This window comes from Staurois parvus, unplaced genomic scaffold (assembly GCF_062004578.1).
Source record: "Staurois parvus isolate SC_StPar_1 unplaced genomic scaffold, SC_StPar_1.0 ptg000548l, whole genome shotgun sequence".
Lineage (NCBI taxonomy): Eukaryota > Metazoa > Chordata > Amphibia > Anura > Ranidae > Staurois > Staurois parvus.
In genome coordinates, this window is record NW_028318344.1 from 12351656 (window position 1) to 12379000 (window position 27345).

The 27345-nt window shown below is 43.8% G+C and overlaps 1 protein-coding gene across 4 annotated transcripts in view; it reads left to right on the plus strand.

The window, feature by feature from the left end:
* The window catches only part of LOC149451185 (serine/threonine-protein phosphatase 6 regulatory subunit 1-like), a 280567-nt gene that overhangs the window by 197068 nt on the left and 56154 nt on the right, over window positions 1-27345 (plus strand). For 2 of the 4 annotated variants that reach the window (XM_089691024.1, XM_089691023.1), the window contains exons 16-20: window positions 6003-6026; window positions 6800-6857; window positions 14341-14486; window positions 21979-22097; window positions 27054-27213. In XM_089691024.1, coding sequence (XP_089547150.1) covers window positions 6003-6026; window positions 6800-6857; window positions 14341-14486; window positions 21979-22097; window positions 27054-27213 — 507 coding nt within the window. The remainder of the gene's footprint in view (window positions 1-6002; window positions 6027-6799; window positions 6858-14340; window positions 14487-21978; window positions 22098-27053; window positions 27214-27345) is intronic. The other 2 variants (XM_089691026.1, XM_089691025.1) reach the window with 1 other exon arrangement.

The window sequence follows — 27345 nt, forward strand, 5'->3', positions numbered from 1 at the left end:
TCTCCGGCTCAGAGTGGATACTGAGGAGAGGGGTTGTCATTCTTTCCCCTTTTGGGGTACAATGGATCAGGCAATATTCAGAGGGGAAGGAGACCTCTCCATACAACCAATTGATGGTTGGATTATGTGCTTTTAGCCAAGGCATGCCAAGAATAACTGGAAACATCGGAGAGGTAATGATGTCTAGGTGTAAGAATTCCTGGTGTCCAGACGGAGAGCAACAGAAGATTGGTATAGTTTCCTGTGTTACTGGGCCGGAACTGATACCAGATCCATCTGTCAAATGAACTGCAAGCCTTTGTGCCTTGGTGCGGATCGGGATCAGATTCTGAGCAGCAAAATGAGCGTCCATGAAGCAGCTGCAAGCACCTGAGTCTATGATGGCCGGGACCGTGATTGTCCTCTCGACCAGTTGCAGAAGGAAGGAGAGGTGCGTTCGGCTAGTTCCTGGAGGATGCATCATGTAGACACAGTTGGGAATGGGTTTACGAGGTTTTATTGGACAGGTGGCCACGAAACGACCTGCATCGCCACAGTAGAGACAGAGACTGGATTTCTGTCGATGAAGGCATTCTGCTGTGGAGAGCGGTGGTCTCCAAAAGCTCTTTCTAGTGGAATTAACGGGCCTTTCTGATGGAGCAGTACTCGTAGAGGGCCCAACTTCCAAGCATATCAGAATCCTCCCTTTAGTCCTTTCTTCCTGTCTTTCCCGAATCCTACAGTCGATATGGATCGTTAGGTCTATCAGACTCTCCAATCTGGTCAGTACCCCCACTCGGGCCAGCTCATCCTTTAGGATATCCGAAAGACCCAGACGGGACTGATAGCGGACAGCCGACTCGTTCCACAGAGTATCTGAACTCCAGATATGGAAATCGGCAACATATTCTTCTATGGGCTTCTGCCCTTACTGCAGCCTACTAAGCATAGATTCCGCAGTTTGCCGCTGGAAGGGGTCAGCATAGATCTGAGCCATTGCTATGAAAAAGGAGTCCACTGAGGTTAGGACCGGATCTTGTTGTTCACGGAGATGGTATGCCCAGGACTGGGGTTCATTTCTGAGAAGGGTGATGATAAATCCCACCTTGATATTTGATGAAGAGAAGGTCCTGGGAAGCAAATAGAAGTACAACTCGCAGGAATTCCGAAAGGTCCTGAACTTCCGGCGGTCTCCTGAAAAGAACTCCGGTGTAGGCACCCGGGGTTCTGGAGGGGCAGAATTTTCGAGGATCATACTGGCCTCTGTCTGAGTAGCTGTATCAGAGGTTGCCGGGAGGTCTGTGTCTGTGCGGGCATTAGAGTCGGCTAGCAATTTATTTTCCAGGTGTTCCAAGTCCTTCTGCAGACAGTGTATCACGTGGAACATGGTAGTGACTGATTGGCGAATGTCCCCCAGTCGTGAGGTCTCCCTTTCAGACTCCATCAATGGCTGACTGGTACTGTCACGTACCTGATGGGAGACTGAGTTGACGAGGTCGGCCTCACTTGTGTTCCTAGCCCTGACCCCACTGAGGTTGGAACAGGGGGAGTCTAGGGACCAGGGGGACAAGAGCGCCAGGAGTTGTTGCTTGTGGCTCTTGCAGATGATGGCCTTGGTAGACTGAGTATCCACTGATTTAGGGCACAGTAGCAATAGAGCAGGCAGGTACTGTGGATTGCCGGATGTGCAGCAGAGCAAGGTAGGTAGCCAGGAACAGGACTGGAGCAGGGTCAGACAAGCCAGGGTCATAAACAGTCGGGCAGTGCAGTACCGAATCAGAAGAGAAAGCCAAGGTCAGGAGCAGAGCCGAAGTCAGGAACCAGGAGCAGTCTGAGTCGGGTCAGGAACTAGCAGGACACGGGAGGGGGGGGGGGGATCTGAAAGACCAGTCAGCATTGAATCAGCACCGAGGTGCTCTTTAAATAGCCCGACCAGTGCCCACAGGCACGCCTGGGTCCTAGTGCCTGCCCGGCACCATCATCGGTGACAGGTGCGCCTGGGTCTTAGTGCCCGCCTACCTGTATGCCTTTTCAGAATCCTGCGCATGCGCTGATTCATGTGCTGCGGCGATCTTCTTGTTCCCTGATACTGATCTTCCTATGACTAGACTTCACTAGTCCTCCTATATTCCAGTGGAGGACCCTCCATCTTTTAGGGGTCCATCAAGGGATTCCATGTACTTGGTTACTGGTGATATGATCTATCCAGTTGTAGCATCTGCCCTAGTGTCTTAGACCCTGGCCAAATGGGAAAATAGTTACCACAAGGCTTAACCCCTCCTTGCGTTGTGGAGTGCCCAGCAGAGCCCCCCATTGCTTCGTAGAGTGCCCAGCAGAGTCGTCCAAACCCCCCACCCCTTGCATCGTGGAGTGCCGTGCTGAGCCCCCCCCCCCCTCCCTTGCGTCGTGGAGTGCCGTGCTGAGCCCCCCCCCCCCTTGCGTCGTGGAGTGCCGAGCTGAGTCTCCCCCCCTTGCGTCGTGGAGTGCCGAGCTGAGTCTCCCCCCCCTTGCGTCGTGGAGTGCCGAGCTGAGTCTCCCTCCCTTGCGTCGTGGAGTGCCGAGCTGAGTCTCCCCCCCCCTTGCGTCGTGGAGTGCCGAGCTGAGTCTCCCCCCCCCCTTGCGTCGTGGAGTGCCGAGCTGAGTCTCCCCCCCCCCTTGCGTCGTGGAGTGCCGAGCTGAGTCTCCCCCCCCCCCTTGCGTCGTGGAGTGCCGAGCTGAGTCTCCCCCCCCTTGCGTCGTGGAGTGCCGAGCTGAGTCTCCCCCCCTTGCGTCGTGGAGTGCCGAGCTGAGTCTCCCCCCCCTTGCGTCGTGGCGTGCCGAGCTGAGTCTCCCCCCCCTTGCGTCGTGGAGTGCCGAGCTGAGTCTCCCCCCCCCCCCCCCTTGCGTCGTGGAGTGCCGAGCTGAGTCTCCCCCCCCCCTTGCGTCGTGGAGTGCCGAGCTGAGTCTCCCCCCCTTGCGTCGTGGAGTGCCGAGCTGAGTCTCCCCCCTCCCCCCCCCCCACATTGTGGAGTGACGAGCAGTCTCGCCCCCCCCTTTTGCATCAAGGAGTGCACAACAGAGTCCACCCCCTTGGGTCGCGGAGTGCCCAAAGAGTCAAGCGCCCCCCTTCTTCTTTTTTCGGGTGACAAGCTTCACTCGATTTTGAAAGGTGCAGTTCATTTCTACAGTCACAACAGAGTCGCATCACTTTTGGGTTACCTTTGAAGGGTAATGGCACCCAAACGCGTGCGGTGATTGCCACATGACTTGGCATCACAGACGGAATCGCAGCCTGAAACCCCATATTGTGAGATTTGAGCGGAGCCTAAGTAATGACAAAGTTAACACAGAATGAACATCAAAAATGTCAAAACTGATCTGATCCATAAAGGGTATGTGGACGTGAGAGCTGAAGTGGTTATTAATTTAACCCAAGTTTGTAGTAGGCAATACCCCTAATCACCTTATGTTAAATATTTTTTGTTTGTTTTTTATGGTCTGTTAAGTGATTAAGTCATTAATGCAACGCATTTTAATCCAATGCACAATACACAGTTGGTAAACGTACGTTTTATATGCCAAAGGATTTGTAATTCTTTTCAGTTTATTTTTGATCAGCAAGGATGTTTAAAACCATATCTTACTACTTGAGCTGCGTGTGACCATGTAATCCTATGGAACTCTTGACACTGATCCCTTGCGGGTCTGCTGCGTTCTTTAAAATCCTGCTTGCTGCATTTCTGGTTTGGTGTGGTAAAAAAAACACACCAAAAACTCACTTGATGGAATGTATAAATTTGGTGAGTGCACACCTGAAGGGGGAGCACTGCACTTTGAAGATATTATTTAAGCAGTCACGTGGTGATTTTCCTTTGGCAGTTATAATTCAATTCACATGGTGATTACAAAAAGACTTTTGATTTATGGACTTTCTTTGATTATCACTTTATTAATCACTGAGCGCTGCACTTATATTTTGTTATTACAGAATATGATTTGTTTATTATGTTTTAAAAATCATTAACTCCATTCCATGCACTTTAAAAATAAAAACTAATGAAGTGTGTTTAGTATGTGGCTGGTGGTGTATTATGTAATTCTTGCATTCTTCCAGTAAAGTCAATACCGAACGTAAGGCCCTGAAATTTACAATTCAGACTGGGTTGTGCAGATCACAGCTGGTCGCTTGCTTTGCAACTCATTCATTCTGAAATTGTTTTGCATTCTTTCCTTTGAACGCAAGGTATTCTGTGATTGGAGATGGGGGAGATAATGACATTCATCTGCACTTCCTCCAATCACAGAATGCCCTTCTTAGCATCCTTGGAGGCTAATGATGATACGTTATGGAAATGAACGGTTGTCAGTAACTAAACTGAAAGTAGCCCAGAAGTCCCCTAATCTAAGCTATGTTACAGCCTTTGCATCAGTAATTTGTTATGTAAAGCTGTCCAATGCTTGTCTAATAGCAGCTTTAGGACATGACTGCTGTCAACTAGCATGTCCTGCCTTTAGGCAGAGTTACTGGTTACCTGTCTGTGCCTGAATGTTGCATTTTAACAGTGACCATGGTCCTACAGCTGGGAGCTGCTGGTACATTGGCATTTGACAACTTTGTTAGTGAATTGGGAAAAATAGATTGTATAATCAACAAAGGTCAGCTTTTATTGTTTAAAAAATTACTAAATCATAGGCTTATAATATTAGGTGACTATATAGTGTAGCCTTTCAATGGGTCAGTGGGAACAATGCTCCTTACATTTATGGTCATTAGGAAGAACTGCCCCCTTATAGATAGCTAAAAAGTTTATTGGTGTCAGTGGAAACTTATCTGAGAGTCAGAATTTGCTCATTGCTGAAGGAATCCCTGGTAACCTCTGGAGTAACACTAAGGTTCCATGGAATCCTGGTTGAGAAACCCTGACATAGTATTTTCATTTTTTTTTTTTCTGATTTATTATGGTTAGGACTAAAAGTGATTTATGCCCCCTCTCTTCCGAGGCATAAGTTGGATGTTTCATTCAGAGACAGAGGAGTTAATTTACTAAAGGAGTAGAGCATTGTTGAATGCAAAGTGAATTTTAGGTGACCATACTGAATGAGATGAAGCTTTGCTGACTCTAATCATCCAGTTTTTTTTTCTAAGGCCTTTTCACACTTTCTTGGGCATTGTATTAACACAACACATTGTTTCTTGTGTCAGCATTCATTGTTGTAGGACAGACTGCCAACACCATTATCAAACCATTATTGCTTGTGTTTAAAGCAAAACTAAAGGCAAGAATACCTACCTATACATCAGCAATCCCTCATCAATGCCGGCATTGTTTCCCTAGTCTTATTCCAGGTGCCTGTCTTTGATTGGTCATAGCATGTGCTGTAGTCATTCATTCTTTCCACCACTCTGACACTGCTGGAAATTTAAATAGAACTGCACATGCTCTAAGTACCTTCTGCAGAGGATTGTGAACAGGCAGGTAACTAAGTTTATTGCTTGGTGACATTGCATATCTTTTCTGCAATAAAGACCTTGCCTGTTCGCATTTTTTTCTTTTTTTGCCGTTAGTTGCCATAAGAGAATAGTGTGAGTTACTTATAAATATATTTTTTAACCTCAATTCACCATTACTCTTTTACACAAAATAAAGTATCTTTATTTTTTAGCCATGTGACCATTATTTTCAAAGCTTATGGGTTTTGGCTGAAAATCATTTTCACTTTTTTAAAATCACTATCTTTACCTTTGTATTTTTGCGTTGTGAATTGAACCTTGTGTGAAAAGTGTTAATATTTCCTTGTTGTGTTCATAGATATCCTGCAGAAATGTATTTTAGATATGGTTTAGTGCAAATATTTTAATGGCTTGTATCAGAAAAGACCTTGGGATACTTTGAGCAGAATGCACACATGCACACTTATCTACTAACACTGCACTTTGTTCTCCAGTATATTGTTCTCGAACTTTCATTTTCCTTCTTACCAGCTTGATGCTTCAACCTCCGTTTGATATGCTTGCTATTTCTTTCTCTCTCTCTAACTTGCAGTGCTCAGTTTCGACAGCTGAAGAGGTAAAACAAAGTGGGTAGGGCATGAAACAGTAATTTTTCTGCACCATATGGCCTCCATGGTTAAGAATTCTATAAGTGTGTGTGTGTATTTTTTTTTTCTTTTTAAACCCCCCCCCCCCGCCTCCCTTTCTGCAGACAGTCATAGCTTTGTTACTGTCTTTGATTTTTGATGCCTGGCTTTTTTTTTTGCCCCATTTCATTTTCATATTTTAGTTACAATTGTGCAATATTGTCTTTATACCTAAAAGATTTTTAATGGACATTCCAACAACATATCTTCATGGGGCGTATGCAGCTGTATTGTGGTCATTTCAAACCGCAAGTAATTTTTTAACCTCTGTCTATAGAAGTGACTTCTAAGGTTTTAAAACATGCACCAATGCTGCAGTTTTGTGATTTATTGAGCATGTGTACATTGTCATCACTGCACAGTAAATCAAATCACTGATATTTATGTTGTTGGAAGTTCAAAATTATTGGTGAAAGTAACAAAAACCACACTTTCATTTTTTTTTTCTTTTTGCATGATGGCTGTGGCTAAGCACTGTTCACTAAAGCATTTATATTTGCTTGGAAAGTGTAGATGAGCACATGTGATGGTGTCATTAGTTCTGCATGAAATGAGGGAACAGCAAGTATATCACAAATTTCTGTAGCCTGTTTGTGTTTTCCGCCTCCATTTAGTGTTTTGCTTTGAGCTTTATCAATACGGAAAATGATTGCTTCCAAGAATATCTATTTCATGGTGTATTTTTTTTTTTGTATTTTTTCAGTGCTCCGTTTGACAAAACGGCAAACATCAATTTTTCTCTGAACGCAGATGAGGAAAGCGTAAGTTTTTTTTTGTTTTTTTTTTTGTTTTTTTAATTTGTAATTGTTTTTTGTACATTTAAAAGAATTTCCCTAACTAGGTCCTGAATTCACCTTATATTTGTCACCCTACTCTGCTTATAGGGATTCTATTTATTGACACTGTATATCTGACACAAAATAGTTTATAAACATTTTTGTTAAACATACTTTACAGGACTCAAATTCTTAGTCTTAAACCATTGGCTATTTGGCTGCCTTTAGATAGGGCACAGGCAAACAAAGCTATAAGGATAGCCCTAGTCAATCCACAGCCAGTGAGGAGAGAGGGGGTGAGGCCAAGCTGCAGCTAGGAAACACACCTGCTTGGGTGCCCCCATAGCAAGCTTCTTGCTGTGGGGGCACCTTATAGGAGGGTGGGGCCAGGAGAGCCTGTGGGGGGCCAGAGAAGAGGAGGATCCAGGCTGCTCTGTGCAAACAAAAACAAAAATACCTTTTAAAATTGCTTTAAACCATTTTCGTTTATTACCTTGTTTTTTCCTTTTGTTATTTCACCAAAAATCTCCTATCAAGATTCCTAGCTGCTACATAGCCATTGTGGCTTACAGGTTTCTAGATCAGTAGACTCTTTTCTGCACCTTAGACGGGGAGGGGAACCATACCTGGACCCCACCAGGTAGATGATGTGGAGCCAGCAACTATTTGATTTGGGTACTGGATCCTGTGTTAGGCTCTCATGTAGTGCAGTGAGTTGGCCCCAGGGTCATTGTCCATCTGTACCTAATGATTCCTTTGGGTGGTATGCTCACCAGAGGGGCGAAGAATGTCTGGTTTGTGCTGAATACCCCGCAAATGCTACTGTCACACACCCGGAAGACCATTGGTGAGTACAGTGGGTAATGTCCCTTCTTCCCAGGAGCAAGAGTTCCACCTTGTGTTTGTCCTTTGCAGGTCAGCGGACACGACTGCAACATGTCACAGTCACTCCACGGGGACGCCATGACAATTAATTTATTTGGTGACATGAGCTCCTGTGTGTCTGGCAACACATTGTTTTTTGGTGTCAAGACACTTTTAAAATATGTCGCACCTTGTAAGGACTGCAAAACACTTAGGCAGTTTCCCTGCCCCTTCAAGGACTGCAACATTTTCTCAGGGTACATGCATTCCCCTCTGCACTGTCTGCTCTTCCCAAGCTGAAGCCGAATACCTACAAGGCTTGGAACTTCCTCTTCTTGTCTGCCTTGCATGCTATTGTACAGCAGCCTAGGGCAGTGATGGCGAACCTTTTTGAGCCCGAGTGCCCAAACTGCAACCCAAAACCAACTTATTTCTTTCAAAGTGCCAACACTGCAATGAAACCTGAATATCGAGCTTTTGGTTTAGAAAAAACAACTCGTACAGTAGTGCAAACTAATAGTACAGGGATGACCAGAGACTGCGGACAGTACAGGGATGACCAGAGACTGCGGACACAGTACAGGGATGACCAGAGACTGCAGACACAGTACAGGGATGACCAGAGACTGCAGACACAGTACAGGGATGACCAGAGACTGCGGACACAGTACAGGGATGACCAGAGACTGCGGACACAGTACAGGAGATGACCAGAGACTGCGGACACGGTACAGGAGATGACCAGAGACTGCGGACACGGTACAGGGATGACCAGAGACTGCGGACACGGTACAGGGATGACCAGAGACTGCAGACACGGTACAGGGATGACCAGAGACTGCAGACACGGTACAGGGATGACCAGAGACTGCAGACACGGTACAGGGGATGACCAGAGACTGCGGACACAGTACAGGGATGACCAGAGACTGCGGACACAGTACAGGGATGAGCAGAGACTGCGGACACAGTACAGGGATGACCAGAGACTGCTGACACAGTACAGGGATGACCAGAGACTGCGGACACAGTACAGGGATGACCAGAGACTGCGGACACAGTACAGGGATGACCAGAGACTGCGGACACAGTACAGGGATGACCAGAGACTGCGGACACAGTACAGGGATGACCAGAGACTGCGGACATAGTACAGGGATGACCAGAGACTGCGGACACAGTACAGGAGATGACCAGAGACTGCGGACACAGTACAGGAGATGACCAGAGACTGCGGACACAGTACAGGAGATGACCAGAGACTGCGGACACAGTACAGGAGATGACCAGAGACTGCGGACACAGTACAGGAGATGACCAGAGACTGCGGACACAGTACAGGAGATGACCAGAGACTGCGGACACAGTACAGGAGATGACCAGAGACTGCGGACACAGTACAGGAGATGACCAGAGACTGCGGACAGTACAGGGATGACCAGAGACTGCGGACACAGTACAGGGATGACCAGAGACTGCGGACAGTACAGGAGATGACCAGAGACTGCGGAAAGCACAGGGATGACCAGAGACTGCGGACAGTACAGATGACTGCTGACCTTTGGGGAGGGAGGGGGAGCGGGTACCTGAATTTGACAGGTACCCGCTCTTACTTCCGCAGAGTTTTTTTTTTATCTTACCTGTTCCTTTATCCAGCCGCGCGCTGTCTTCCCGGCTTCTGTAGTGTGGGCGCTCGTCGGACAGCCGGATGCCCAGTGCGCATGCGCGAGAAACGCTGTGCTTTGTGATTGGTCCGGCGGCTTCTGGGATCTGTCATGTGTCCCAGGTACCGCCTTACCATTCACAAAGAGCACTGCTTCTTGCGCATGCGCACTTGGGACCCGGCTGTCACGCACACTGCAGAAGCCGGGAAGACAGCGCGCCGCTGGATAGAGGGACAGGTACGGTCCCACTGCAGAGCTGAGCGGCCGGCCCGGTATTCTGACACGGCGGCGGTGGAAATACTGGACCGGCCGCTCTATATTCGCTCCATAAGATGCACTGACATTTTCCCCCCTTTTTTTGGGGGAAAAAAAGTGCGTCTTATGGAGCGAAAAATACGGTATTCTCCTGGCGTGCCCACAGATAAGGCTCGGCGTGCCGGCTGTGGCACGCGTGCCACGGGTTCGCCATCACTGGCCTAGGGTGACTTCTCATAAAATAAGTCAATGCCTTTAGTGCACTGCAGTTGGGCAGTTAATACCCTTATTGATGTCTCACTTGTATGCAATTTTACAGTGGCCTTTGTTGATCTAGTTATGGAATGCCAATAAACCCTCATGCTCTGCAGTTGGTCTGTGAGTAGTATTTGCTGGTAGTGTCTGACTTGCATACTATGTGTACAGCAATCTATTAAGACCTAGTCACGGATGTTCCCCACCCACCACTCTGCAGTGGGTGAATTTGTTATATTTGTTGGTACTCTCTCATCTTTAACTTTACACCTCTCTGACTCTGCAGTTGGTCTGGGGTACCCTTCCTGGTATTGCTTCATTTGCCTAATGTTTATTCAGTGGCCTAGACTGACGTAGTTAGAAATAACCATTTTAAACTCAACCAATGTGCAGTATGCCTTAATGATAAGGTCCCACTTTTATATACTGTTGGTGTAGGGGTATGTGAGTGCTAGGACAGTAGCCCTGAAAGCTTTTCCTGCTCAAGATCCTATAACCATTTTTGTATTGGCTTGCAGTTTTTCCCTGTAGGTTTGGATCACTGCCCCCTAATGTAGCACACACATTCCTCAGACTCTTCTTGGCTCCCTCTAATGTGGTCTCTCCTCTGCGTTACCCAGGGAGGAAAAATGTTTTCAGCCATGTCAGAATCTCTACCATCATGGTTAGCTCAGGGTGCAGAGGTTTTAAGGAGACTTCACTTTGCCTCTTCAGAGTTCATCTCTTGTACAGAGGATAATGAGGCATGTACCCTATCCTTCCTAGAGTGTGAGTACATGGGCAGATTCAGTCTGTAGTCTTTCGGGCCTGCCTGTTACAACACGCACATGTCTAGACCTTAAGCTATCTGTACGTGTAGTTTCTGATTACGATCTCAGAAGTTCTCTTGTTGGCTATGTGTTTGCAACTAGAACGTTTGCCAGCAGTGGATATTATTCTCCTAATGTACAAACTGGGTCTTGTCTGTACACAGGTGGGGGGCCTGTTGGCTTGTCAAGCAAATCTGAGAATCATCTGTGTTGGGAACGATTTTGTGTAGACCCTCAAGAGTATTCAGTTTGGTGTCTCCACGAACTTCTTTACTACAAACATTCATGCTTGTTCACTGTCCCTAAAAGCTGGTGGTACATCTGTACCATACTGAATCAAAGGTTCTCAACACCTTTCTCTGGATACAAAAATCCCAAATCTGTGTGGTAAGCTGTTGGCTCTCTCCAACCCAAGAGATCCTCTGAACTTTGTGAAGGATTCTAGCTTCCATCCTCTCCTTTTCCTGACACGCTAATTCTACCTGCATTTTCTTATGGCCATTCAACATTATCAGTTGTTCTTCCTTTTGGCTTGTCCACTACTCTGGCTTTGCTCTGTTTCACTCTCGGGGCGTATCCCTGGGATGTTTGGACAACCTTTTTCAGAGAGAACAGTCAATGCAGGATTGGTTAGCCACCTTCTCTACAGACCCTACAGTACTACTTTGGATATCGTGCCCTGATATTAGACACAACCTGGTCCACTATTTTCCTTCCCTTGGATAAAACTCCAGCTGGTATGGTGGGTTACAGGTTTGGTTGCTGGAATCAAAAGATCCTTCTGCCTGCTAGTTTTGAAACTGCTTGCAATGGAAGCCAGCCTGTCGGACTTGGGAGAAATCCTAGGTATCCTTTTGATACTTGTTTGTCAAAGGAAGCTCATCACACTGTTTTGTAGCTAGGGGTGCTTTGATTATCCAGATCTCTTTACTGCATATGTAGACTGATTTTAATGTTTGGGTTTAGTAACACTTTTTAACACTTTACATAATAAATATATATATATGTATATATATATATATTTTTTTTTTTTTTGCATATCATCAGTGCTTCATGCACTTCACAGTAGGAGAAAAACACTTTGCAACATTTTGTTGCACTGCTATTTGGCTTCTCTTTCGCACCGAGTATTCACAAAGGTACTTGTACCCCTTCTTGCCCTCTTAAGAGTTTAGGACATTCAGGTAACAGGGTACCTAAACAACCTTCTGAATGACTCCTCTCAACTATCTGCAAACTTTCATTAGGCTATTTACATATGCCAGGCTTTCGATTGTGCAATAAAAATTAAAAAAATGTGCCCTCCAACCTTTCCTTCTAAAATATTTAGGCCTCATTCTAGACACAGCCCAGGCAAAGATCTTCCTACCAGAAAACAAACTCCCCTCTTGAAATTTCTTTTGCTCAGTTCAATTTAAGGCCTCTCCAACACAACATCTTGTTGGCCTGGAATAAACATGTTCCTTCTCTTAACCTTTCTCTGCTCCTCTCCAGTCCCAAAAGTTGGGCAGAAGTGTTCTGGTCTGTCACAGTTCAGGGAATATGGTTACCCAAGGAAGCCAAGCTCCTCCACAACATCCTGGAGCTCAGAGCAATAAAACTAGCTCTGCATCACTGGACCTTTCTCCTTCAGCGACACCTGAATAGGATACAATTAGACAATGCCACAGTTGTGGCCTATATCAATCACCACAGGGGTTCCAGGAGTCAGGTAGCCTTAAACAAAGTAAGTCTGATTATCTCATGGGTGCAGAAATACTGTCCAGGATCTCTGTTGTTCCCATCTTAGGAGTGAACTATTGGAAGGCAGATTCCCTCACCATCTGGACCAAAGAGAAGGGGGCTCTTCATCCTGAGGTCTTGTTCTAAAGAGGACAGATGTTCTATCTCTGAGCCCCATGTTCCCTGCTTCCTCAGTTACTGCCTTTTATGGCATGGCTATTGAAACAGGTCTTGAGGGACAAGGGTTTCTCTGACTCTGTCATTCCCATTACTCAAAGCCAGAAAAGACGCATCCAGAAAGATTTACTATTGTACATGGAAATCCTTCTTTGCTTGGTGTGAGCACGGGCACTTTTGTCCCAGAGATGACTCTGCCTTCCTACGATCAGGACTTGACCACAATTTGGTCTTAAGTACTCTTAAGTGACAGGTTTTAGTCTTATCTGTTTTGTTCCAGAAATTTTTTCCTTGTAAAAAAAAAACTTTATTCAAGGTGTTTCTTGGAACAAACCAACATTTCAGCACCCTATGCTTTCAGAAAGCTTTCACTTTCACTTGTAAGAACCTTTTTGCATTGTCTTTCTTGGTTCAGACCACCCCTTCAACACCCTACGCTTCCTTGGGATCATAATTTAGTTCTCTTTGCTTTGCAGAAACCATTTGAACTCATCAGGGAACTCTTTGGATGATCTCTCCTGCAAGATGGCCTTTTTAGTGGCTAATCACTTCTGTCAAATGTGTCCGAGCTAGCAGCTCTCACTTGTAAAGAGCAAGTACTGATTTTTTTTTTTTTCATAAAGAAAAAAGTCTTACCCCAAGACCTACCTTTCAACCAAAGGTGGTATCAACCTTTCACTCCCAACTAAAGCACAGTTTTTGTTTTTGTCCTGCTCCTAAGCACCCACAAACAGATTCTCTTCATTGTCTAGATATTGTCAGAGCTATCAGAGTTTATCTGAAAGTCACAGCTTCAGTCAGAAAGACGAGCTCTTTGTCCTACCAACAGGGCCTCTCAAATGGCATCCTGCTTCCAAATCAACTATTGTGGATAAAACAACTCATCTCGAGCTTACTCACAAAGGATAAACCATCTAAAGCACTGTTACTTCTGCCACAAGATCGGTGGATGTTCGACTATCAAGCCTTTGTTGCCCAGATTTGTACATCCGGGCCTTCGGTTCATACTTTCTCTGCGTTTTACCAGGTGTATATTCAAGCCTATCCGAATGCAGCCGCAGGCTGTAAGGTTCTTAAATCACCCCTTTTCGGTGGGGTTCATTGAACTTTAATATTGGTTATGTTAGCACACTTCTGCTTGTCTTGTTGTTGCCCAGCCTTTCCATTCCTTGCTTGTGGATATACCACGGCTTCTGAATTTCCAGCCTGTGCCCTGTACTATATGATTAAGATAAAAGGATTTTTGATCTGCTTATCTTGGAGCACAGTACAGGCCACCCTCCCCTCTGTTCTTTGTTACTCTGCATTGCTTGTTAAACAAATAAGGTCTCGCGGAGTAGGATAGAGTTATAGGGGTATCCACAAAGCTTTGCCAGTCACCTTAAGGTCAGCATCCTGTAAGTTACGGTCTTTGAATATCCAACGTCTATCCTGTACTCCCAAGATATGCAATTTACAGGAAAGTCAAAATTCCTTTTTTTTTTTTTTTTTTTGCCATTTTTTATAACTAAAACTACAAAACGTTCAAACTGTATAAAAAAAAATGAAACAAATCCTTCTGATGATCAGTAGAAACAATAGAAGCGAAGATTTGGTTTACATGTATCATAAAGTATGGTGATATATATTTAAGACTAATATTGGGGTGGCACTGCGGAACACAGAGTTTACAATGTACTAGATACACCACTTTTGTTTACAATATTCTTTTGTCTTCTACAGCCTAATTCCAATCTATTTGAGATATGTTATAAAGAGCGCATTCAACAGTTTGATGATGATGAAGATGACGGTTCAGATGGAGAGGATATTTGGCAAGAAAAAGAAATACGGTTCTCTTCTGGCACCATGCAGAGTACTGGGACAAGGTGGGGTTGCCTAATATTTACAAAGTAAATATATGAGAGTGACAATCATGTGGCATTCCTATCCATGATCTTCCTGTGATACAACAAAGCTAATTTTTGCACATACCACCACACAGAAGAGTTTATATTCATGACTACTTTGGTTATGCTGCCATTCTGAATGGACTCTGGCCAAAATATACAGGAATCCCCACCCAGGCATAACCCCTCCCAATTCAAGTGAGCCATTGTTTTTAGGAAGTGTCCTTGAAGTATGCACCTACAGAAGTTTCTATAAAGATCTTTATCCATAGGCTTGGTCCCATACTTCAGTTTTATACCTTACACCCCTGATGGGGCAGTGTAGGGCTTTATCCGGATCTGTGTCTACAGCCAGTAACCCAACTGCGACTGTACCTGGATCCCTGCTTTCAAGTGTGGGGACCAACTGGTCAGCTGGTTAGCGGTCAGTGCTGACGGCAGCAGACTCTTAAGGGTGCATTGTTCTAGGTGACCTTGCTGGCAACATGCTTGTCGTTTCTGGGATAATGATCCCCTGGAATGGTAATTGAGTACTTAAAGATCCTGTGGGCACCTTTGATGGGCAAGTGCCTCTGTACTAGTGGACAGGGTGGCAACATTCCTCTGCAGCAGGGGTATAGAATTAAAATTCACAGAGGTCCAATCTGTAAAATTTTCTCCCCAGCAGAGATCTGAATTGCATTTTTGTGTGATGATCCTTCACATCACAGCCCTCTGGCTCTGTATCACAATCTTATTAATACACCAGTGTCTGGACAGCAAGTTATAGTTAAGTGTCAGTGAGACTTGAAGCGTGTCAACCTTGCTTTCTGTGTGCACTGATGTCCTGCCTTTAGTTGGAAATAAAGAAGGTGGATTTTTAGCCATGATTTGAGGTGTGCTGTCATCCATTAATATTATCTGTAGTATCCCTGGCACCGACCGCACCTGTGTTGTGGGTGGGCAGTGAGTGGTGGGCTGATCTGGACAGGTACTTTCTTTCCTTTCAAGCCTACACATCACAGTTTCTCCCTTACAGTAGTGTTCTCTGACCTACTCATCACCCCCCCCCCCCTTTCATGGTAGTATTCTGAACCCCCTTCACATCTCACACACACCCTTTATTGACAGCAATGTTATGAAACCCCCTCCAGATCATTACCCCACCAACACCACAGTAGTGTATTCTTCCCCTTCTTATGGGAGTATTAGGAATCTTATGTAGATTAGTTCTCACCGGAGTCTCAGTCTCTGGGCCTGTCTCAGACACAGAAATGTAGAGGCTTTCTAGCGAATGTGGTATCTAGGGTTTCTTCAGAGCCACAAAAAGGAGCAAGTTTCTTTGCAGCTTTGGAAAGGCTGCTGTCCCAGGGGGTTATCATACCCATAGGAGAGGGGGGGAGGGGAGTCTATCTGCTTCTATTCCAACCACTCATTTTTTCAAGAAATGCTAAGCCTATTCTGGATCTCAAGGGTCTCTACAAGTTCTTCGATGTACAAAAATTCAGAATTAACTTTACCAAGCTGTTAACCAAGGTGTTGGCTTTGGTTCTGGGGTTGTTGAGGACCTGGGGTATCCCCATTGTGATTTACCTGGATGACCCCTTCTTCAAGAAACGGTTCTGAAGCTTATGTCAAATGTCCAGCAAAACAGTATGCATCCTGGAAAAGTTTAGTGTTTAGTTGGGTGCTGAAGGCAAAGTCTCTAAGGTTGTTGGAATGTCCTTTGATTTGAGCCTGCGTGATGATAGATGCTGGTGGCAATGGTACTCACCTTCGATGTAGTCCCTCTCTTCAGCTCAGTATCTTGTCTGTAGGGGGCAAATGACATGAGTACCTGGATCCGCTAATGCTTCTCGCTTCCAAGACCAAGTAAGGCCTAGAATAGTGATTATCCATGCAGGTGCTGGATGCATGGAATTGGAAAGTCTGGACAACAGATGCTAGCCTGTTGGGCTAAGGAAGGTGTTCTGGAGAACAGCTCAGTTCAGGGAATGTGATAGAGAGGAAGTTGCGCATCAACTTTCTGGAATTTTGGGTGATTCGATATGCTGTGGCATACAGTTGTGCTCAAAAGTTTACATACCCTGGCAGAAATTGGGAAATTTTGGAATTGATATTGAAAATATGAGTGATAATGCCAAAAAATACTCTTATTGAAGGATGATGAACATATGAAGCCATTTATTATCAAATAGTTGTTTGGCTCCTTTTTAAATCATAATAACAAATCACCCAAATGGCCCTGATCATACGTTTACATACCCTGGAATGTTTGGCCTTGGTACAGACACACAAGGTGTCACACACGGGTTAAAAATGCCAATTACTGGTTAATGTCCCACATCTGTGGCTTTTTAAATTACAATTCGTGTCAGTGTATAAATAGTCAATTAGCTTTTTAGCTCCTACTTGGAAGTAAAGACTAAGCTAGATAGTGAGCCATGGGGATCAGAAAAGAAATGTCAAAAGTCCTGCGTAACAAGGTAATGGAACTTTCTAAAGATGGAAAAGGACATAAAAAGATGTCCAAAGCCTTGAATATGCCAATCAGTACTGTTAAATCACCTATTAAGAAGTGGAAAGTTCGGGGATCTCTTTATACCAAGCCAAGGTCAGGTAGACCAAGAAAGATTGCAGTCACAATTGCCAGTAGAATTGTTCGGGATACAAAGGGAAAATAATTATTTTCTCCACTGTATGCCGTCATAACCTTTGATACTGTACCTCAGAACACTGCAAATCGACAGCTTCAGTCGCAGAGGCACCAGCTAAGTGGGCACCAACAACTTGCCCTCTTTGAAACTTGGCTCTGACGTGACTTCTTTTACTAGCAGCGCTCAAGTGAATGACAAATGACAAAATGTAAGCTAGGTGTCTCATCACACAAAGGAAGCAAGAGAATGTTACATCACTTCCCCTTTCAATGCAAAACAAGTCATCACTTTCACACCTGCAAATCATGTAGTGTTGTATGAACCTGTAGTATATTGTGTGTAAAATAAAGAAAAAAAAATGTGTGTATGTATGTATGTATATATATATATATATATATATACATATATACATATATATATATATATATATATATATATATATATATATATATATATATCCACACACACACATTGTAGGTACAACCCATGCAATCCATACATACATAGAAACCAATACAAATAAGTTCAAAAATTAAGTAGTGTAATAAAATGGAATGACATAGGGAAAAAGTATTGAACACATAAAGAATGGGAGGTACAAAAAGGCATGGAAAGCCAAGAAACCAGTTGAAATCTATCAGTAGTTAGAAAGCAATCCTGCCCCTTTTCAGTGCAAATTGATATCAGCTGGTTCAGTCTCAACTGATGGCATATAAAAAGGTGTCTCATTCCAAGGTGTCACACAAGAAACATATCTCATGGGTAAAAGCAAAGTGCTCTCTCCAGACCTTCACAACCTTATTGTTGCAAAACATACTGATGCCATTGGTTACAGAAGAATTTCTACGCTTCTGAGCTTTCCAGTGGGCATTGTTGGGACCATAATCTGGAAGTGGAAAGAACATTTCACCATAAACCGGCCATGACCAGGTGCTCCTTGCAAGATTTCTGACAGAGTGAAAAGAATTATCAAGAGAGTTGTCCAAAAGCCAGGTGGGAACATTATGGTGTGGGGCTGTTTTTCAGCATACGGTACTGGCAAACTTCATGTCATTGAAGGGAGGATGAATGGCAAAATCTGTGGAAAGAGCTAAAGATCAGAGTTCATCGAAGAGGCCCAAGAAACCATCAAGATTTGAAGACTGAGTGGAAGAATGGGCCAAAATCACACCTGAGCAATGCATGTAACTAGTTTCTCCATACAGAAGGCGTCGTGAAGCTGCCATTATTAACAATGGATTTTGTACGAAGTATTGAATAACTTTCAGTTAGCCTGGAGAGGATTGTCAGGAAAAGGCCATTCAAAAGTGTTGGGGACTTTCACAAGGAGTAGACTGAGGCTGGAGTCAGTGCATCAAGAGCCACCACACACAGACGCATCCTGGACATGGGCTTCAAATGTCGTATTCCTCTTGTCAAGCCGCACCTGAACAACAAACAACGTCAGAAGCGTCTTACCTGGGCTAAAGAAAAACAGACCTGGTCTGTTTCTCAGTGGTCCAAAGTCCTCTTTTCTGATGAGAGCAATTTTTGCATCTCATTTGGAAACCAAGGACCCAGAGTATGGAGGAAGAATGGAGAGGCACACACTGCAAGATGCTTGAAGTCCAGTGTGAAGTTTCCACAGTCTGTGTTGATTTGGGGAGCCTTGTCATCTGCTGGTGTTGGTCCACTGTGCTTCATTAAATCCAGGGTCAACGCAGCCGTCTACCAGGAGATTTTGGAGCACTTCATGCTTCCTTCTGCAGACGAGCTTTATGGGGATGCTGACTTCATTTTCCAGCAGGACTTGGCACCTGCCCACACTGCCAAAAGCACCAAAACCTGGTTCAATGACCGTGGGATTACTGTGCTTGATTGGCCAGCAAACTCGCCTGACCTGAACCCATAGAGAATCTATGGGGCATTGCCAAGAGAAAGATGAGAGACATGAGATCGAACAATGCAGAAGAGCTGAAGGCCGCCATTGAAGCATCCTGGTCTTCTGTAACACCTCAGCAGTGCCACAGGTGGATAGCTTCCATGCCACGCCGCATTGAGGCAGTAATTGCTGCAAAAGGGCCCAAACCAAGTACTGAGTACATATGCATGCTTATACTTTTCAGAGGTCCGATATTGTTCTATGTACAATCCTTGTTTTATTGATTGCATGTAATAATTTTCTGAGATTGTGGATTTGGGGTTTTTATGCGCTGTAAACCATAATCATCACAATTATGACAAATCACGGCTTAAACTATCTTGCTTTGCATGTAATGAGTCTATCTCATATATTAGTTTCACCTTTTAAGTTGCATTACTGAAATAAATGAACTTTTGCACGATATTCAAATTTTTCGAGTTTCGTGCGTGTGTGTGATATATATATATAGATATATATATATAAAACATACATACACTATATTGCCAAAAGTATTGGGACACCCCTCTAAATCCTTAGATTCAGGTGTTCCTATTACCTCCATGGCCACAGGTGTATAAAATCAAGCAGCTAGGCATACAGACTGCTTCTACAAACATTTGTGAAATAATGGGTCGCTCTCAGGACCTCAGTGAATACAAGCGTGGTACCGCGATAGATTGCCACCTGTGCAATAAGTCCATCTGTGAAATTTCCTTGCTATTAAATATTCCATGGTCAACTAAGTGGAACCAACTGGGAGCAACAGCAACTCAGCCACGAAGTGTTAGGCCACGTAAAATGACCTATTTCAGAATATTCCATTTTCTACAGATGACCCGTTTGATATCAAAGGCCTTGTTATTATATCTCTTACAATAATGAAGTTGATGGCATCAGCAGGCTCAATATTCTTTTTCCAGGACACTTCTACACCTATCAAATCCCCTGGGTCATGTTATGATTCATATATAGTGAAGTCCTGCTCTATGATAGGAGTCACTATTGCCATTCTCCTGAAATTTTCGCTTTAGGATCAGACCTTGTTTGTCATAGTCTACCAATTTTGTACAGGCTCATCTGTGTCTGTAAAATTGACCAGTAGGTACATCAGATGATGGTTACTTTTAGCGTGTAGATAAGAATTCCCAGCAGTTGTTTTAAAATGGGTCCTTGATGTCATCATCAAACCTCAATTTTAGATCTAGAAAGACCAAGCGGTTGGAGTCTGTGACATGTTAATTCTATTCCAAAGGAGTTTAATTGACAATGATTTATAAATCCTTCTAATGTGTGATCTGGACCATCCCAAAATAATCAAGATTTTGACTATGTAATGAACGTAGAGTACCAGGTTCAACTGAACGGTGTTTTAATCCCAGAGACTCTGAGCCTCACATTCTAGCCTTCTTAGTCGGGACTTCACCAGAAGTTGGCCTGGTTTTAAAACCCAGAAACAAAATTGTAATGTATTGCAGCCTACCAATCTATAGATGTAGTGGCTACATTAATATTCTTTTTTTAGTTTTTAGTTCTTTCCTTTTTTAACATGGTGATCCAGCTAGTAACCCATTTCCTGTATTGAGGTGTCTGCATTCTGTAATAAAGCAGACAACATTTAAACAGTGTCATTGTCAGTCTGTGAAGAAGGTAGTGTTAGACTAGCAGATTTAGATAGATTTCATTAACAGTTAGAGCTTTGGCCCCAAGTTTCTTTCAGCATAACTCTTGAGTGGGATTCATTAAACCTTGTTGTTGGCCTTTTGGCACAGTTTTGCTTGCCTTGTTGTCTTCCCTTCTTATTCATTGCTTGATGAAGTCCCAGACACTGTGAGTGGGGTAGGGTTATAGGGTACACACAGGGGGCATGTCTATTAAAGCTTTACCAGTATCCAGTCACCCAAGGAAAGCAGTGTAACTCGGGGTCTAGGAGTATTCAGCATGTGTCATGTACTGCACTGTACTCCAATATATGGAGTTTACTGGTAAGTCAAATTGTTTCCTTTTACTTTCCTAAAAATGGATGGTGACCGGTGTGAAACATTAGTAGACTTTTTGGAAAATCTACTTTTAACATAGCCCTAAATTAAACTTTTGTACCACCTTTAACAAAAATATCAGCACGGCATCCTGTATTACAAGCAGCTTGAGGACCAGATGCTATTTTTTTATCTTGGATATTTTTCAACAGCCTTTTGGGCTCTATGCATGTTCTTACTTTGAGACTCCTATACAGAAAAATTAAATGAATCCTTCTACCCATATGTATCATCAGGCAAATTGTATAAACCCTTCCTTGAATGAGAAGCATGGGATGTATTAAAATCAAACCTCCATCCTCACCTCCATGCTGCAGCGTTGGTGTGAGGCTGCAGTTGTCCCATATCAGCTGTAATTCCAAGAACTGAGCGATAACTTGACCGTTGATCACTCAGTTCTCGGTTTGCTCTGAGCGGAGAGCAGAAACTGTCAATCACTTTCTGCTTCTCCAGCACTCGCTGGAATGCTGGGCTAGGTAGGGGATGGGTGTGGCTTGACCTGGCCCTCAGCTGTGTGCTGAAAGGTACAGCCAACTGTCTATCTGGCAGCTGGTGGATCCCAACAATATTTATCCTCCCTGAGTCTGGCTCGGCTCTGTCCCTTCAGCTGATATACAGATATTTTGACCTCTCTAGTTTTGATTGATATGTGTATAAATATATATAATTTGTTTTTTAAGTTCAGTTTATTTTCATTCATATATGGTATACATATTTTTTATAAATTATGAAATGGGTCTTATCACACAGTTTATGAATATGTATTTATTGTTCCAATAAAACCTATTTTCATGTAAACAAGTGTTTTTTTGTTTTTTTTTCAACAAGGTCATTTTAAAGCAGATATACTTTCTCCTGCTTCTTTATTAAAAAGAAAACCAAATGTCTCTGTTTAGGAGCTGTGGGAGCACAGATAGTGAAGACAGTCGAGACTCTGATGAAGAGGAAGAAGATTCTGGTGGTGGCGATGGTACAAATCCTTCCAATGCCGAGTCTACACCAGAAACATCCGGAGGTACAAGTTAAAGTTAACATCACCTCATCTAAAAACTGCCAATGATAACCATGCTAGAATGGAAAAACACTGTAGTGCCTGCAAGTATCTCTTAGGTTTCAAATCATACCTGGTGTACCTATGGAGCCTTTTTTAATCCTTGGACAAAGCTGTACAATGGTTTTGCCCAAATAGGGTATATGAAAAAAATACATATTGATACAGATATTTCTGTCATAAACCAGGGTGTCATGTATCAGAACAGCACTTTTGGGATGTTTTCAAACTCTGGTAGGGAAGTAAGAGATGTTTTCAATGCAAACACATAACACCCAAGTAGTGTGTATAAAACTATACTGTTCGGACTAGGTTATAGGCTTGAAGGAGAAAAGGAGCGAGTTAGGGGGGAGCAAGAGAAAGGGCACTAAGTATCTGGACCCAAGTTTGTCAATTGTAAATAATTCATTAAAAAAATGTACATAAAACAAGAGTAAGGAGAGTTAATAAGTGGTCATATATGATCAGATAAAGTTGTCCAACTAACAACTGCACAAGGATGTTGTGGTAGGTGCGGTTGAGGAGCCCTATACAAAAGAACAAACGAGGGCACACTAGCCTTGTGCATTATCTGAGATATAATTTTTTTTCAAAGATAAAAGAAACAGTATTATACTCACAAACTGTAGTGAATAACAGGCTCACAAAAGAGATTGAGGGGCCTGTCTGAGTGAGGACCAAAGTTTTTAAGCAAAATGCTTCTACACTAACCATAAGGTTTTAAACATATTATAAGAATCAGTCTATTGATAAAATATCTTCCATTCTCATTATGTAATTAACCCACAGCGATAAGGGGAGTAGTAGGACTTCCAGAAAATGGTTATAGCTTATCCTAATGTGAAAAGGAAACGTGTCAAACTGTTTTTTGAAACACACCGGCCCCTGGAGAATGGGTAACAGTGCTATTTCAGGGGATGTGGGGGGTTATAGACTCATCATATACCCTATTGTGTATACCAAGTACCATGGTCCAAAAACAGATGGATCTTACAGCCCTCCCAATAAATATGACATGCACACCCTTTTCATCTCAAACACTTCACTGACCCTGATGGAAACAATCGGTGTAACAAAACTGGGTCTCTATACCAGACTACGGTCAACCAGTCACCTAGCCTTGGTCTACTGGTAGATCACGTTCTATAGGTTGCTGACCCCTGATGTAGTGTATCATAAATACCTAAAGTGTTAATAAGCCCACAACAGTAAAATTAGTCTGTATATGCAGTAAAGCATGCTTGTTATACTCACTGTGGAACCTAAAGGGTTAATCCTCCACATTCTGTACAAAGGCTATTTGATCCTGTCTTTTCTGATTCTCCCCTTCTGTCCCCAATCCATCTGCTGACAGTACAGAGTCCTAGGAGTCACTCTGCACATACTTAGTTTAGTGTGTATGGCTAGAGAGTTTTTTTCTCTTTAGGAAAGGTTCATGTAATCCGCACAGGGCCAATCACCACTGTCCAGACAGAGGCTCAAGGGTTATGCATCCTCATAGGACAGTCAGAGCAGAATGAAAACTCCTGCTACAAGCTTTAACTAGTGTTCAGGTGGACACTGATATAAGTCACAACACTGCTCTAACTGCTGATGAGAAAAGGTATTTAGAAATTTATATTTAGTAAAATAATTTAATTTCCATGTTTATACTGTGGGAGACCAGATATAGTGAATGCAGGATCATGGGTTCTTTAACACTTTAATTTACAAATTAAGGTGGATTAGAATTGATAATATCTACCTCTCAGTGGAGAGTGTAGATAAGTTCAAAAAAACTTTTAGATGTGTTTCTTAGTGAACACAATGTACAGGGATTTGGAGAACAATAGTCAGTCTCTCTCTCTCTCTCTCTCTCTCTCACCATACAGAGTGGTCAGAATTCTTTAACATATAGTCCTGCATACAGACTGTAATGGTCGGGAGTATGTAAAATACAGGCCAGCATACAGTGTGATGGGCCCAAGACTATGTAAAGTACAACCCACTGTACAAAATGCAGCATCCCTCTAGCTTATCCAGAGCTCTTATATCAGCACCCCCCACCTCTCACCTGTGCACCCAGCTCCCCCTTCACAGTTCTCACCTCTGCACACACCCTTTCCCCCTTTTACCACTACTCTCACCATTGCACACAGCCCCTTGTTCACAGCTCTCATCTCTGAACCTGGTTCTCCTTCTGCAGCACTGACCTCTGCACCCAACGACCCTTCACAGCGTTCACATTTGCACGCAGCTCCCCTTTACAGCTCTTACCTTTGCCCCCATCGCTCACAGCTGCATCCACTCCCACCTTCACAGCTTTCATCACTGTACCCAAGTCCCCACACCTTTTTGCACCAAGCTGCTCCATAGCTCTCAACTCTGCACATACACCCTTTCCTCCATCTACCGCAGCTCTCACCTACAGGCCCCTCTTTACAACCCCCATTTTAACTATAGCTCTTGTACAGCAAGTCCTACCTCCACAGCTTTCATCTCTGCACTCAGCTTCCCCCCTCATCACTGCACAAAGCCCCCCAACCACAGCTCCGCACCCAGTCACCTCTCCACAGCTCTGACCCATGTATCCTCCACCATTATCAACTGCTGTCAACACTGCACCCTTTTTCTTATTCACAGTTCTCGCCCTCGTACATTTCTTCCCTTCCCCCCTCAGCCAACCTTCACAGCTCTCACCTCTGCAGTCAGTCCCCCTCCACAGCTCTGATGTCTGACTTCTGCACACAGTGTCCCCTCCAGAGCTCTCACCTCTGCATCCACCCCTTTTATCCACAGCTTTCACATTTGCACATGCCCCCCCCCCCCTTTCTTATTCACATCCAATACCTCGTACCCTCTGCATGGCTTGTGCACAGATCCCTCACTTCTGCACCCAGCCTCTCCTTTGTAGCTCTGACCTCTGCAACCAGCCACTCTCCACAGCTCTCACCTCTGTATCCCCCGCCTTTTTCCATAGCCTTCATCTCTGCATTTGCCTCCCCACCTGCCACCCCCCTTTTTTATATCTCCCACCTCCCTAACCCAGTTTCCCCCCAGCAGCTCTTACTGCAGCTAGCTCTGACAGCAGCTAGCTCACTCACCTACACCAACCATATCTCTTACCTCAGCACTCACCCCCCCCCCTTCCCCTTTCTGCAGCTCTAACTACTGCAGCCAGACAACACCCCACCACCACCACAGCTCTCACCTCTGTATGCTCACTCTTTATTAATCTCTCACCTCTGCACCTCCCTTCCTCATCCAGCCCTTACCTCTGCAGCTCCCCCCGCCTCCCCTCCCCTTTCACTGCATCTCTCCGCAGCCCTAACCTTTGCAACCAGCCCTTCACAGCTTTTATCTGCTCCCCTAACATTCCCCATATCTCTCACCCCAGCACTGAGCTCACTGAGGTGTTGGTCTTCCTGACATAGCTCTCTACCATAAGGCCCTTCATCTTTATCTCAGATTGTCCGATGGTTACTGTTGCTGTCATCTCTCCACCAAACAATGGGTCTGTATACTGTAGAGCAACTCTGTTGCAATGCTTACCTCAAATATCCTTCCAACATCTGCCATTACTGTAAACTTACCCAGCAATCAGTTCTATTGTTAGCATTGTGATGCAAGTTTTCCCTTCTCACAATATCTTTCCCCACCCATCCTCCCATAATCCTCTTTATAGGTCACTCAGACTTTCCACCTGGCATAGACCACAAACCTATTAGCTATCTCCACTCTTCTAATAAATTAAGACCGGAAAAGTTCCTTCTCTCAATGGGTTTGCAATCACAGACTTCCAAACCACAACAGACCTTTCTTTTTAGATAACTGGAGCTTCCTAGAAATGATTTATTTCCTAAAGTCCCTTCCTCTTGCCTCCACATCCTTCTCACCCAGTTTGAGGTTCTTTGCGAACACCAAATTCCAACTTCACACTCACTCGTATACAAAAACTACTCTGTTCCGAACCAAATATTTAACTGCTGCTTATATCCACAAATAGGGGTCAGACCTTAAAATTCACATGCTCCCTGAGCAGCATACTAAACTTTACAAACCAGCTTGTTCCATCACCAATAAATTTCAAGATCAGGGATATAAGTACCTGTCCTGCTGGTACTGAATTCCATTAGTCCTACACAAACTTTACAAAAAAAATCTCTTTCCAATGTAGGAGATGTAAATCCAAACTAGGTACTCTTTTACATGACTCCCAATCTTGTGAAAAGCCCAGACCCTTCTGGGATACAGTCAGAAATATAACTTGTTGATAGATCCAGGAGACATCTGGTTACATACCTTATACATTGGATTGACTGTCCCATTAAAAAATGCAAACCTTTATTTACCGTACATCTTCTCAACTTAGATAGATCCGGCAAAAGTCGCCCCTAATGACATTATGCGTATGGAAGACCTTATGTCTTTCCTCAACCGCAATAAAGGAAATACCTTAGAACTGCATTTGTGTCCTGGGTATAATGCATCAACTCTGCCCAATATAAAAACACTATAATGGTAGAAACCTTAGTTTGCCCTTCTAGCCCCATCCTACCCTGACAATGGTTTTTTCTTTTTGTGTCAGATTTCCTCACATATTTCATCTTTCTTGTGATTTGAGTCCACTAATCTTTACAAAATTGAACAAATTTTTTCAAATTTCTACTGGCGTATTGCCGGCTTTAGTCCTGGCAGGCTATCTTTAAACCGATTTTGTGAGCTCCTCCCCGTATTACAGACATCTAGAAAATATTTTACCATTTTCAGCATTTTTATACCTTAAAGAGCAAAATAGCTGCCTATATGTCAACTTTCAATACGTTCTTGGGGTTGGGGGGGGATCCTGGACTGTAACTTTTGGACTTTGTATGCTCTGTAAGACCATGTTCACTTTTAATGCAAACTTTTTTGATGCCCGTATATGATATTACTCTACAGGGCCTACATGGACAGCTGCATTTGATTTAGCAGACCAAGATGCCTCATCATACCCCTCTGTGACCTCTGCAGATACTGGGTCATCTGTATGGGATGGAACTACAACTAATAATTGTGAAGAAGGCTGGGCAGACTTTACAGATCTCAGTAAACAAATGAGGTGTGTATTTGTATACTAAAGTGGTTTGTAGTGAATGCATGTTAAGTATTAACTGGCAAACAGTGTTTATAAATAGGTTTGGCAGTTACCTTTAAAGTCACAGTATGTTTTGTTTTCAGTAGGCAGATATCT